Below are 15,702 nucleotides of genomic sequence, written 5' to 3'. Positions count from 1 at the left end.
ACTGGAATGTGCCATGATAACTCTTATAACAGGTAAACACCCTAACCCAACAACATTGTACAACCCCCACAGTAACAACACCCTAGCCCAACAGTAACATAGTAACAACCCCCAGTGGTGAACCAACGATGGTTCACCACACCGGCCTCTCGATTGCCGGCCTCCTGATTGCCAGATCCCCCGCGCCCCCCACCCCCCCTGCCGATGGCTGGCCCTAACCTCTGATCGCCGGCCCTGTTCCCCGGCGCGAGGCTGATTACGTCCAAAATGAAATAAAAGGATGGGGAAGATTGCAACCGGTTGGACGTCGGTCGTGAATCCCTTTTTTTCCCTGCTTAAATTTCTCAGTCCGCTGCGCTATTTGAGCAGTGCAGTGGGCCGGGAACATCGCTCTCAATGTATTTTAAATGAGTGTGAAAGTTTGTGGAAACTCGCTATGCACTTGGTGTAACTTGAACTTGAAAATTCCTCACTATTTTGTCGTGGTTTAGATGATTTTAGGCGAATTGTGGTGAAAGGTGTACACATCCTAACAGATATTCCAGCCATTGTGCCCAGTTCTGCTTCCCTCACACACTAGGACATAAAGAAGAAATTCAGAGGAAGGCCACCAGAATAATAACCAGTTTAAAAACATTTATGGTTCATAGAATCCCTACAGTGCAGAAGGAGGCCATTCAGCCCTTCGAGCCTGCACTGAACACAATCCCACCCAGGTCCTATTCCTGTAACTCTACATATTTATCCTGCTAATCCCCTGACACTGAGGGTCAATTTAGCATGGCCAATCAACCTAACCTGCACATCTTTGGACTGTGGGAGGAAACCGGAGCACCCGGAGGAAACCTACACAGACATGGGGAGAACATGCAAACTCCACACAGACAGTGACCCGAGGATGGAATTGAACTCGGGTCCCTGGTGCTATGAGACAGCAGTGCTAACCACTGTGCCACCATGTCGCCCCAGAAGGAGGCCATTCGGCCCATCGAGTCTGCACTGACCACAATCCCACCAGGCCCTATCCCCTTCACCCCATGCATCTACTCTAGCTAGTCCCCCTGACACTAAGGGACAATTTAGCATGGCCAATCCACCTAACTCACACATCTTTGGACTGTGGGAGGAAACCGGGGCACCTGGTGCAAACCCACGCAGGTGAGGGGAGGATGTGCAAACTCCACACAGACAGTGGCCTGCGCCGGGAATCGAACCCAGGTCCCTGGCGCTATGAGACAGCAGTGCCTGTTAAAATAGGCCGAGGTAGTAGTTTTTTCTCATTGTAGGAAAGTGTATATTTTAGGAGGTTTGACTTAAGCGTTTAAAATGATGAAGAGATTGCACTGTGTGCATGTGTACAAATAGCCTGAATTGAAAATGCTAAGGCTAGCAAATAAACATGCCGATGTGTTAGGTAAGCAGCGAATCAGGTTAGACGTCAGGAGGTTTTCTTTTCACACAAGATCACATACCTTTAGAATGAATTAGCAATTCTTGGAGTAAGCATTAGTTACAAACATTGGGTGGAATTTTCCAGCCCCTCTGCAGTGGATTTTCCCACAGCAGAGGTAGCTCACTATCAGCCACCGGTGGGATCTTCCGGTCCCGCTGAAATCGATGATGATTTGCATTCTTCGCCTGTGTTGCCTATGGAGGTTGACTTCAGCGGGGCCAGAAGATCCCACTAGTGCAAAGGGCTGGAGAATTCCGCCCATTGTTAGAATCCTATGGAGACCAATAACTTTTTAAAAAATGAATTCCCAATGACCAACTCAAAAGAATTTCACAAGAAGATTTCAAGTTTAAAACTTCTACTGGAAAATATAATTGAAAATCAACATTAACGAAACATTACATTGTAGACAGCTAATACTCTAAACTACAGAAAAGATATCCCTTATCCATGACCTAAAAGTACCAATAACCCCATGCCACATTTATACACAACATGCTGCACACAGAATTGCAGCCTTCACAGCCATACCCTTCATTGAAGGCATGTTTCCCACCCTTTCTCACTGGCCTCATCTCCCCCCTCACCCCGAACATAGATCGCTGGCATTGGGGCTCCCCCAATGGGTCCCCCTTCATGCCCCATCCCCTTCATGCCCCATCCCCTTCATGTGGCCCCTTCATGCCCTTTCCCATCAGGCCTCACTCCTCTCAGGTCCGCTCCGGGCACTGCACCCAGCACCCTGGCTGTGCCCCACCTGGCAGTGCCAATTGGTGGATGCCATACCAGGGTGCCAGGGGCAGCACCAGGTTGGCACTGCCAGAGCACACCCCACCCATGACCCGAACACCTCGGGGCTTCAATGGTCTCCAAGCCACCCCCCCATCCCCACCCCTGGCAAGGCCATCACACCTGATCTCCGTTTATGGAGATCAGTAATGATTTACACCAGGTTTCTGCTGCGCCCGAGGGTCAGAGAATTCCGGGATCTTGGAGAATCTGGCTTGAAACAGACAAAACATATCTAAATGAACATTTAAATATGATAATATTATTCCCATCCACCAGATTATGTCTGAATGTGGGGGCTGGGAGAATCCCAAAGAAGGTTCTCACCGGCGCTAAACGCATTTGGCCCCTCCCCATGATTATCTGACCCACGCAGCCCTGACACGAGCTGCACCAGATATAACACTGCTGGAAAATTACCCCCATAATGTCCAGTGGCCATCAAAGGTCCTTTCCCTTAGTGTTCTGAGAATTCTGTACCAACCTCCAGCATGACTTACTCTGGTGATTCCCTCGCCTGCCCTCACCAGTGTCCTTAAATCTCTGCAGGTTCTTTCTCTTCAACCAGAGGACAAGCTTCCACCAGCATTCCGCCCTTTCTGACAGAGAGCAGCAGTTTTCCTGTTGTTTGCAATGGCTGCTGCCTTCTTCTCTCTCTCTCCTTTTCTAACCATGTGTCTTTTTTCATCAAGTTGCCTGAAAATCTGTAAGTCTACCTATGGCAAAGTCAGCTGCTCCATTCTTTGTTTCAGGAGTTAAACCTGGTACATAGATTTCAATAGGATTTGACCTGGGGCCCCGCACCAAGATAAACGGATCACACCGGCTTATCACCGGCAAATCTAGCAGGAAGTCAAATGTCCCTTTTCATTAAATAATTTTACCTTGAATTTAAAAAGACAGTCCAAAACATAACCATGCTATAAAGGTTAACATTCAAATCATTGAAAATTGGATCTGGACAAGGTCTTGGAAGAGACAGAGAGAGCTGTATATAAGAATGTAGGTGAGATGTTGGGTTAAATACATCATGACCTCCGAGAACTTGTTTTTTGATTGCCTTCAAGGGTTAGAGAGGAATTTCCTAGAATTATTTTTCCTAAATTTATCTAGGGTTTTTTGACCTTTTTAGCCTTTCCCAGGAGGTAACCTGACTGGTGATGGGGCTAGTGGATAGAGAGTCATGCTCATTTGCAAAATGACTCAATGGAACAGACTCCATTTACTGGAATGTTCTGTGCTCATCTTTATATCATCTGTAAAGTAATGATATAGTGAAAGATAAATAATTTTCTATATTTAAAAATATAAGTAGTAGTTAAGGGCACGTAGGTATGTTCTCAATGTGCCTTGTTACTGTAATATCTGCATACTTCTAAATGGGTAATGTGTTTATCATTCTTCCAGCTCCTGCCCAGTTCAGGAAATAAGAGAACCAAGTTGTTTCTGAGTAGACGGATTGATTTACTGTGACTGCCCACATCTACAACCACCCATGATGTACTTCATCAGTGTCAGAAGTATCATCTGCTTGAATTGCAATGCATTCCGAAGTGTTTCTTGAAGCAAAAACCGAGATTTTGAATTGCTGCTGATATCACTCAGCTGCTCCTAAACACATCTGTCTGTATGCCACTGTTGGAAGCTACCTCCTCACAAAGTAAAGCCTTTAGAAGATCTTGGTTATCTATAACCCCCACTGTTTTGAAGCCTGTCTTGACTGCATTTTGGGTTTTTAGCATTCCACAAGTTGGAGTGTGACCTTTCATGCCTTAAATCTACTGTTGTGTCAATGGCCATGACCGCAATTGACAATGGTCCTCTTCCCTGATCAATGGCGTACAGCAGTGCAGACCACAGATATTCCAGTCCTTGTACTGCCATGGATATTGGGCCAAGTAACTGCTCAACACGGTTCATGTATTGCAATTTCTTCTGTTCGAAACCAGAACTCATAACTAACATGGGAAAAAAGCACATTGCACCTCTGTCCTTGGTCTACTTGCTTTTCTCATCAATCATTCCCTTTCCTGCTTCTTCGTCAGTGTCTTGTGCTGCATTCAATGCTTCCTCTTCCATATCACAATCTGCCACAAGGGAATCATATTCTGTCCTATTAGACACTGTGGATCACTTGTTTCTTCAGAGAACAGAGGGGACATTGAGCATATAAACACACTTGCATTTGGGTATTGTATTGTCATTGCACAAACTACTAAGTACTGATGCGCAGAGTATGTGGACACATACATTTTGCAAATCATTACATCCAAACTCCATAGTTAACATTAAGACAACTAAATGCACTATAGATATTTGAATGCCTGTCTAGTAGGTCCATAACTGTGTCACTCATTGTCCTCCAGCTGTGTGCCAGCTTGAGCTAGAAACATAATGACAGTACACATTAACATTATTGATTTCAGCTGCACAATTTCCTTCTTGTTGTACCCTCCCTTCGCCACCAGGGCACGGTGATGTAATTTTATTACACTTAGAATTACCCGAGTTCTACCTTCCTTACATCAACATTGCTGTGTGTGGTTCCTGTCGCTGCTAAAGCCGTAAATTCCAAGATTTATAAGTTTGTATCCATACTTGTTCTTGTTATTCTTACTTTGCATTGCTACTCTTTAATTAATGGTACATTTTGTGGGTCTTTTCACAAGATCCTTTAAGTAGGTGACTGCGTGGTTCTGTGAACATTACCACTTAGTGGATGTGGGACACTGAACAGAATAAGAACACCCATTCTGATTTACAGATAGGAAGTCCTGAAGTACTAGTGAATCTTTGCCTTTAATGCAGATTTCTTGAACATTTTGTGCGATCATTTTTCACAGTACAGAATTAACCACACGTTCATCATTTTTGGTTGCTTGAATGCGAATGAGCATCATTTATGGTTACGTTTGGCCTTTTTTTCTGTTATTCCCATTAATTTGAGTCGCATGAAGTCATCTGCAATCATTTTGAAGACACCCCGCCATTTTGATTGGCAGCTCTTGAAAAAATAAAACCAAAAATACCATTACTAACAGAGGCAAAAAATATTCCAATTATCTAAGATCAGCAGTCTGAAGTACATTCATACAAAGTAAAAGCACAGTGAATGCTGGAAACTTGAAATAGGAACAGAAAATTCTGGAACTACCCCACAGCACAAGCAGTACCCATGGGGAGAGAAACAGAGTTAATGCTTCAGGTCGATGACCTTTCATCAGAAGTGAAAATGGGAAGAATGGAATAGAGTGTTTACATGAAAGAGCATAAGAAGGAGAGTAATCAAGAGAGCTATGGGAGGGCAGTGGCTTATAGTGACTATCGGTTGACAGCCTGTTCTGAGAAATGGAATTAGAGAAGTCAAGGAATGGAAAGGAAGAGACAGGAATGGACCAGTGAAGGCAAGGGACAGGTGAAAAATTGAAGTAAAGTTGATAAAATTGTCCAGTTCAGAGTGAGAGCAGGAAGTCACGCCAAGGCGGCAGGGTGGCACAGTGATTAGCACTGCTGCCTCACTGCACCAGGGACCCGAGTTCAATTCTGGCCTCGGGTCACTGTCTGCTTGGAGTTTGCATGTTCTCCCCGTGTCTGTGTGGGTTTCCTCCAGGTGCTCCGGTTTCATAGAACATAGAACATAGAACATTACAGCGCAGAACAGGCCCTTCGGCCCACGATGTTGCACCGACCAGTTTAAAAAAAAAAACTGTGACCCTCCAACCTAAACCAATTTCTTTTCGTCCATGAACCTATCTACGGATCTCTTAAACGCCCCCAAACTAGGCGCATTTACTACTGATGCTGGCAGGGCATTCCAATCCCTCACCACCCTCTGGGTAAAGAACCTACCCCTGACATCGGTTCTATAACTACCCCCCCTCAATTTAAAGCCATGCCCCCTCGTGCTGGATTTCTCCATCAGAGGAAAAAGGCTATCACTATCCACCCTATCTAAACCTCTAATCATCTTATATGTTTCAATAAGATCCCCTCTTAGCCGCCGCCTTTCCAGCGAAAACAATCCCAAATCCCTCAGCCTCTCCTCATAGGATCTCCCCTCCATACCAGGCAACATCCTGGTAAACCTCCTCTGCACCCTCTCCAAAGCCTCCACATCCTTCCTGTAATGTGGGGACCAGAACTGCACACAGTACTCCAAGTGCGGCCGCACCAGAGTTGTGTACAGTTGCAACATAACGCTACGACTCCTAAATTCAATCCCCCTACCAATAAACGCCAAGACACCATATGCCTTCTTAACAACCTTATCTACTTGATTCCCAACTTTCAGGGATCTATGCACACATACACCTAGATCCCTCTGCTCCTCCACACTATTCAAAGTCCTCCCGTTAGCCCTATACTCAACACAACTGTTATTCCTACCAAAGTGAATTACCTCACACTTCTCCGCATTAAACTCCATCCGCCACCTCTCGGCCCAACTTTGCAACCTGTCTAAGTCTTCCTGCAGACTACGACACCCTTCCTCACTGTCTACCACACCACCGACTTTGGTGTCATCAGCAAATTTGCTAATCCACCCAACTATACCCTCATCCAGATCATTAATAAATATTACAAACAGCAGTGGCCCCAAAACAGATCCCTGAGGTACACCACTTGTAACCGCACTCCATGATGAATATTTACTATCAACCACCACCCTCTGTTTCCTATCCGCTAGCCAATTCCTGATCCAATTTCCTAGATCACCCCCAATCCCATACATCTGCATTTTCTGCAGAAGCCTACCATGGTGAACCTTATCAAACGCCTTACTAAAATCCATATATACCACGTCCACTGCCTTGCCCCCATCCACCTCCTTGGTCACTTTCTCAAAAAACTCAATAAGGTTAGTAAGGCACGACCTACCTGCCACAAAACCATGCTGACTATCACCTATCAATTCATTACTCTCCAAATAACTATAAATCCTATCCCTTATAATTTTTTCCAACATCTTGCCGACAACAGAAGTGAGACTCACCGGTCTATAATTCCTCCCACACTCCAAAGATGTGCAGATTAGGTGGATTGGTCACCATAAATTGACCCTGTCAGGGGATTAGCAGGGTAAATATGTGAAGTTACGGGAATAGGGCATGGGTGGGATTGTGGGCGGTGCTGACTCGATGGGCCGAATGGCCTCTTTCTCCACTGTAGGGATTCTATGAAAAATAGTGATCAATGTGGCAGAAAAAGAGATGAGGGAGTGGAACAAAGAATGTTTGTTGCAGTTTATGGATAGCAGGCATAGCTGGAACCACAGAATTCCTACAGTGCAGAAGGAGGCCATTTGGCCTATCGAGTCCGTACTGACTCTCTGAGAGAGCATTTTAGCAGGCCCAGCCCCCTGCCCTAACCCCGTAAACCTGTGCATTTACCATGGCCAATCCACTTGACTTGCACATATTTGGACTGTGGGAGGAAACCGGAGCACCCATAGGAAACCCATGCTGACACAGGAAGAACATGCAATCCCCACGCAGACAGACATCCAAGGCTGAAATGTCATCCAAGACCTGGGTCCCTGGTGCTGCGAGGCAGCCATGCTAACCACTGTGCCACCATGCTGCTAGGATCTATAAGAGTTCCTATTAGCAACATTTTGTTTATTTAAATGAGGTGACAGGAGTTAAAAAATAAGTTGTTTGATGTCAGAACAAGTTGATGAGGGTGAGAATGAATGGGAACTGGTTGCACCTCCGTCTTAGAAAGAATCGAAGGGGGGTCGCAGATTGTCTTGGTGGGGTTGGCGGAATATAGAGGATCTAGTTATCCATGGTGAAGACCAGATGGATAAGGCCAGGAGATTGGAAACTATTAAAGTGACGGAGGGCATCAGAAAAATCACAGATGTAGATTGGAAGAGGCTGGGCAGGGGAGAAAAAAATAGAACAGAGAGAAGAAGAAATCAGTTCCAACGGACAGGAACGACTGAAGCAATGGATCCACCAAGGCAGCAGCTGCTAGTAATGATTCTACTGGTGTCACTTACAGCTTCACTTGGCCTATTTTTTCACCCTTTCTGCTTTGCACAATCATCTCTGTTATTAATCACTCCTGCCTTCCACCTTATCACAGACTACTTTTTGTTCTTTCCTTCGACCTCCCCTGTCTCTTTCCCTGCCTCTGAATCTGCTTACAACCCGTTACATCTGTGACATTTTCCAGTTCTGGTGAAAGGGTACTGGCCTGAAGGATTTGCTCCCCTTCGCTTGCCAAAGGTACTGCCTGACTTGTTGAGTACTTCCAATATTCTCTGTTTACATTTTAAGTGTATTCATATTTTGCTCTATCCTAGTGAACACAAACCATGAGATTACATAACTGCAGCAATTAACATTTTTTTCCTAGGTAGAGGTTTTCTCGCTTTCTCAGAACACAAGGTAATGATTAAATATGTATCTTTGTGTATCAATGGGGATATATTTTGTCTGCAAAATCTGCAATGGCCAACAGTTTCTGTCATGGCAGTTTCTAATCATTATTTTTTTTATTTTCCATTGACCACATAGAATATGGCCTTAGTTACCTGTTCAACTCTTCTATTGCAAGTTATTATGTAGCAACAGATTTTTACATAGGATTATATTGGATTTAGGGTTTAGTACAGAAACAGGCGTTTGGCCCATCCACACGAGTATTCATGGTCCTCTTCCCATCTCTTCACATCTACCATCGTAACCATCTAGTCTCCCCTCCTTCATATGCTGTCTCCTTTCCCTTAAATTTTTTTATTCATTCGTGGGACATGGGTGTCGCTGGCTGGCCAGCATTTATTGCCCCATCCTTAGTTGCCCTTGAACCAAGTGGGTTGCAAGGTCATTTCAGAGAGCAGTTGAGAGTCAACCACATTGCTGTGGCTCTGGAGTCACATGTAGGCCAGACCAGGTAAGGACAGCAGATTTCCTCCTCTAAAGAATATTAGTGAACCAGATGGGTTTTTCCAACAATCGACAATGATGTCATGATCATCAGTTGGTTCTTAATTCCAGATTTTCTTTTTATTGAATTCAAATTTCACCACCTGCCGTGGCGGGATGCAGCTATACTATTCCTTTTAAACACTCCCAGCGGTACACATTCAAAGGGTGCGATCTTACCGGCTAGAATTGGAAACGGGTCCCTGGAGCTGTGGGGCAGCAGTGCACCCAGCTAAATCTCCATTCACTGCAGTGGGATGGAAAAATCCTGCTGGCGTGGACGGTGGTAACACTCTGGCCTAAGAATTTTAGGAGCCTTTATTAGCATGCCAACATACTCCAAATGATCAGATTCAATTTTAAAATGTAATTTTTACACGGAAATATTATCTGTCAACAATGTGCATTTATAAAGCATAGTAATCTGGAAGGACAGCCCACAGTGCTTTACAGGCATGTTACTGTTAACGTGGGCATGTTGATACTGAATCATACAAAGAGATATTCAGACACATGAACAAAAGCTGAGTCAAAGGAGTAAACTTTGAGGACCGTCCTTAAGGAGGAAGGGCTCCAAGACACAGAGGTTTCAGAAAGGAATTCTCAATCCACGAGCATTTGCAACTGAATGCCAAACCATCAGTGGTGGAGTAATTAAAAACAGGGATGCCAGAAGCTATAGTTAGAGGAGTGCAGATATCTTGATGGGTTGTAGGACTACAGATAAGGAAAAGTGAATCCATGGAAGGATTTGGAAACAAGGACGAGAATTTCAAAATCATGATACTGTCAGGCAACAATCAATATCAATTGGGGCAGGGTTGATGGGTAAATAGGACCTGGTACAAGTTAGGATACAAACAGCAAAGTTTTGGACAAGCTCAAGTTTGTGTACATCGGATGATAGGAAGCCAGCCAGGGCAGCATTGGCATGGTAATAGGATTTGTATTGCTTTGAATGATTCTGGAAATTATTATTTATGATGCATTTAGAAGCACAAAGTGTATCACTTTGAAATATTAAAAGCATGCTTTTAAAAAAACTGTAGATTCAGCCTCCCAGTACGGCACTCAAATAGAGAATTGTCATGAGGATGTCGAGATTCTTGAATTCAGTTTTATGCGATGGTACTCCAAATGGTTTCAATGACTGAAATGGAAAAGGTCAAGTTCTGTGTATTTATGCATGCCCTTTTGTAATGTTGAGATGCTATTGGAAATGATTTGTTTCATATTGTGGTCTACCCAGTGCTTTCAAATCATGAACTGCAAGCTGGTCATTTAGCAGACCAGGGAATGATGGTATTTAGAAAGAAGACTGAAAATGATGTCAACTATGGCAATCTTCCAGAAATCCTTTAGGATAAATTATGTGTGAAATGAAAGTTTAGAGGGTGACAAGTTTGGAACAACATGCCAATAAATGAAGAAATACACTTGTTCTGATGCAAGCATAACTACTTACAAACATTTCATAAGCTAAGCTAAATTCAAATTGAATATTAGCTATCATTGCGCAAAGCAAGTGCACAAAAAGAAAGATGCATTTATTCAGCTGGTTATCGCATCCTTAGTGATGTGCCAAGTGCTTTAAAAATAAAGGATTACTTTTAACGTGCAGTTACTGTTATATAGGCAAATATGCCAGACAGTTTGCACTCAAAGAGTAAATGAATTAATAATCAGATAATCTATCATGGTGGTGTTGATTGAGGGGGGAATATTGGTAAAGACAGAGAGGAATATCCTGCTCTTCTTCAGATAGTTCCATAGGAGCTTTTACATCCATCAGCGTAGGTAGCTCTGGCCATTGATGGCACTCCATTAGTAATGTCCTGTGTCAGCTAGTTCATGTAATCAGGCCCAGGAATAAGGTTTGAATCTACAGCCTTCTGGTATACAGGCAACTAAGCTACGTTGACAGTTATGGCTGAGTGACAACATGGATGCTGCTTGAGTTACTTGTGATCATAGTTTGCTCAGATTGTTTGTGGGTTAATACCAGCTCTGAACTTCCAAAAGTCAGCCAAGGTACACCAGTACTGACACCAAAACTAATGGGGACATTTGTGCAGCAATACACACATGTCAACGAAAGGAATCTCAAACTTATATAATGATCTTTGAAAGAGATGTACGTGTACTAAAATGCTGAATCATAAATGTTTATGCTCCAGTTACTTTAAATTTGGTGGCAGCCAAATGGTTATCATACTGGACAGGTTAATGCAGAACTCACAAGTTCAAGTCGCAACATAGCCAGCTGTAAAAAGTGAACTAAATAAATCCAGTAATTTGTGGGCTAGCACCAGACACGACAGCTGTTGAATTATTGCAAATAACCCATCTGGTTCGCTAATGACTAATGTTCTTCAGCAAGATATTCCTGCCACACCTACCCATTTGGCTTCTACATGACTCCATTCATGCAATAAATAGACATATTGGCAATGACTCAAGTATCATATCAAGAAAAGACTTTGACAAACTCAGGCCGGTGAGCTCACCGATTGCTCCTCACTGTGTACTGGTAGCCAAGGTGGGAACAAACTATAGTCAAACAACAGTTTTACTCACAAAATGATGTCTATCAGTCAACATCCCGGGCTCAGCCGTCACCATACTTCTGTACACCTTGTCCCATCAGCCAGAGAGACACATTAGATGGTCAGGAAACAGTAATTTTACAGTCAAATGAGGCTCCCAGTTTCATGAACTCTCACAGTTTCAGGTCAAATGTTGAAGGTGCCTTTTGCTGATCATCACCTCCTGACCTCTCCCTTCAGATGACAAATGCATTTCTCCTTATTTGCCATCATTTTAAACAATCCGTGGAAGCAGAAGCACAGAGTACATTCCGCTTCTCTGATAAGGTGACTCCGATGTACCCAGAGCAGATCGGTTGCCGACAGGAGATGGCTGGCTGGCAGTAAGTTTGGTTTTTAAAAACTCTCCCCATTTTAAGCGTTTCATACGTCCTGCACCTACCCTGTCACAGTTTTGGCAAACAATCAGTAGTTGGATGCTCAGTGACTGGTGATCAAGAGGTGCCATCAATTAGATTGTGGGAACTTTCCCTCTTGAGTTTTATCTGCATCCCTCCCCAGTGATCCAGGAGTCAGCTCACATAGGGGAATACAAGCATAAGCTTGTATTCTACAGCCAACAAGCAGTATCATTGGACAAATTGAAAAGCCAAGGAAAATTCACAGCTAACAGTTTATAATCTCCCAACTAAAATTTAATGTTTGCAATGACAACTGTTAACTGTACAAACAATAATCAAGTTATTATGAAATAGGGCTTCCATTGTGGAATGGCCATTTTAAAAAAAACTGTCCATTTTCTTATATTTGGCCAACATACATACGAGTTCATAGATTTAAAAATTATGGAGCATATTGCAAAAATTAATTCCCAAAAATGTTGGCAAATTGTCCATACCCTGATAAATGCCCAAAAAGTAAAGTCAATGTGTTAACTTCTAATTAAATTTTGCTAATTGTCTTGCCGGCATGGGTAGTGTAATGCTGGTTGCAGGAACATATCAAACAGCCTTCTTCATGTACTTTATGTTATTTTTACAAAGAGTATTTGCTTCAGAAGGTTGCTCTCTTTCAAAGAAGTTTGCCACAGAGACGTGAATCAGAAAGGGATTAGAACAGAGAGGAATTAAAAATGACAACTACAGAAAACAAACAGAATCAAGAAGAAAAAGTCAGACAGATAAAATGTCTTTCACAGCAATAGTCAGCAGAATAAAGCAGATTTGATGTGAGCCACCTGCTCTGTACATTGGATACACCCTCACATTAACCGTCAAATGCTTTGATATTTTAATAAGTATTTGAAGACCCTAAATTTGAAAACAGCTTTTTAAAAAGCGACTCCATCAACAGGCAGCATAAATAAAAAGGCTAATTTAAAATAATACAGCTTGCTTTGTTTTAAATCATCTTAACTTGCTCAATAAACAGTCACACCTCGTCCTTCAATTTTAAGCTGCATCTTACATCTTTTTCCCCACTGCATAAAGTGCTTGAACAGCTTTTATTTTACGTGATGGGGGTAAAGAAAGAGTTGAATTCAGTCCAAACCTACCTAAAAATAAGTTCTGAAAACATGCATGCACGCATGCTGTGTAGAAACATATGCGTACGACAGCAGCATGGGTTTGAAAGCAGCATTGTGATTAATAATTTACAAGGTAATAAAATATTCAGCTTCATGACAGAGCTGTGGGTTCAGTTTTAATTCTGAAGATTTGACAATCTACATGAATTATCAGGATTTCAGCACGGCCCAATCTCACTTCAAGAATGACAAAAGTAAATAATGGTAATTTTTTTTTTAAAAGGGCTGAATAGGGTCAATAAAATGTTTTTGCAGCAAAATGGAAGGGTTCGTCCAGTGCATATTCAATGAAATTGTTCCTGTCTTTCATTTCTGTATCAGTGATTAAATAGTGGACAAGTCCGGTATGGAACATCCTCAGTGTTCAGAGCTGATTTAACCGGCTTTGTGTTGCCTTCCTGCCATCAGCAAGGTAACTTGAGCAGGGCAAAATAAGCCACAATCGATGCTGAAAGCTGATCCTCTCCCCGGCGCTTCCGGGGTGTTTTATCTTTCACCCTCTTTTTTGTTAAAGGGCATTTAGGGGAATGGCATCATGTTAGAAATGGGAGTTGTTCCGATGCTGCTCAATATTACACGTTATCCATTATTACTGCGCCCTCTTGCTGGTCTCCCGGTCCTGATGCCCTTGTTGGTGGGTATCTATCTGCTTAGGAGGGTGTTGGTGGGTCCCGGGCTCTTTGTGATGAACGGGGCGGTGCAGAGAAGTGAGCCGGGCAGACAGACAGTCTCACTGCTCCCACTGACGCAGTCTCTCAGCTTTGTCCTCCCCAGATAAGAGAGAGAGAGAAAATAACCATCCACAACATCCACTGGGCGCATTTAACCCACTATCAGAGGTTTCAGGCCGTTTATTTTTAAAAGCTGGGCGAGAGGGGATGAGTTTTTTTTGGATACAGGACCAAAGCTTAAGGAAAGCGGACTCAAATATCCGAGTTGCAGAGCGAAAGAAGAAAGCACGGCGAAACAAAAGGTTGATGTGGGACCGGTTTGAAATGACATTTCATTAAAGTTTGCCGATCATTTAATATAGAATTGGTGGGTTTTTAAAAAAAATCTTACTGAGATTACAAAAGAAAACGACCATCTCTGCTCAGTAACAGTGAAGAAACGCACAAATTGTCACAACACACACACACAGGATTGTCCGCTCAATTCGCCAGTGCAAACGTCCCGATCTGATTCGCACTTCGCTCCCTCCCCTGCTCTCAGCCCGTTATCTCAGTCTACCTCATGTGCCCCACGCCAACACCTTCGCCCCAACAAGCAGCAATCTTTGCCCCTCACTCTCATCCCACTTCCAGTTACTGTAAAACATCCATTCACAAAAGCAAAACAGCGAACCCAAGCAGAAATCACACAATAAAACAAGCGCTTTGTTGACACCACTTTCCCCTTTCTCTCTCACTCTCACTTCTACCGGACGGGAGATGGTGAATTTTCCCTAAAATATATCATCTTTTGATCTGGGAATTTTTCATTAACAGGACTGAGAGGGTTAAAACTTTCTAGTAATATCACACAAACTGAAATCAGCAATAAATAACATCCGAAAGGGAGAGGAATTGTCAGATTTTAAGATGAAATGATACACAGACACACATACCCTCTTAACCCTCTCCCTGTTCAGTCATCATCGCTAAAGGGTCATTTTATACATATATACATTTTTATAGAAAGCACCTTGAAATTATTTTTGTCACGAACAGATGTTAGACTGAAGGCACAAAATGTGCTGCCATTTAAAAAGATTTTTTTTTTAACAGTTGCATTGATTGTCCTGTTTGCCGGAGGTTGGGGGGTGTCCTGATAACTGAATAATCACAGGCAAGAGGCAGAAGGACGTTCAAGTGTTTAATTCAGGTGCTGTGTGGATGAAACTTACCTTGGGCGAGGTGGAGGATACCCAGGCTGATAGTCAGGATGAAAGTGGCAGAGAAGTGATGTGCTCTCATGTTGACTCAATCCAGCTTCGGATCCAGGCTGTGGCAAGCCAGTCTCCAGAATCGGTTCACTCTGATGTTGCCTGGGCTTTGGGTCAATTTGCTCAGAGGCAGGCAGGCAGAGAGAGAGAGAGAGAGAGATGTCTTCCAGTCAGCGCCTGACTGCGGGGAATGTGCTGAAACACTGGGCACTTTTCAGTGACGCCGAATGATGCTGTGTGTCAGTGCAAGCAGGCAGCCGAGAGTGCAATGAGAAACAGCCCGTGATAGCACTGCCTGATACGGATCCTGCCGCCACACTGCCAACAGATAGACAGAGAGAGACAGCGCCGCTGCTCCACGTGTTCTTCCTGCCCAACAACACCCCGGAAACTACTCACCTCCTTCACACTTCACTCCTCTACACTCCCCTCCTCTCCTCTCCCCTCCTCTCCTCTCCCCCCCAACCCCA

At 43.4% G+C, this 15,702-nt stretch overlaps 1 protein-coding gene across 1 annotated transcript in view; it reads right to left on the bottom strand.

Annotated features, from left to right (window-relative positions):
* Window positions 1–15,345, bottom strand: part of LOC144495324 (EGF-like repeat and discoidin I-like domain-containing protein 3) — a 251,911-nt gene extending 236,566 nt beyond the window's left edge. The window contains exon 1 of the mRNA XM_078215423.1: window positions 15,194–15,345. Coding sequence (XP_078071549.1) covers window positions 15,194–15,263 — 70 coding nt within the window. The 5' untranslated portion in view covers window positions 15,264–15,345. The remainder of the gene's footprint in view (window positions 1–15,193) is intronic.
* Window positions 15,346–15,702: the final 357 nt, after the last annotated feature.

The sequence above is a fragment of the Mustelus asterias genome, chromosome 6, assembly GCF_964213995.1.
Source record: "Mustelus asterias chromosome 6, sMusAst1.hap1.1, whole genome shotgun sequence".
NCBI classification, from domain to species: domain Eukaryota; kingdom Metazoa; phylum Chordata; class Chondrichthyes; order Carcharhiniformes; family Triakidae; genus Mustelus; species Mustelus asterias.
This window is presented reverse-complemented; position numbering and strand designations above follow the sequence as displayed.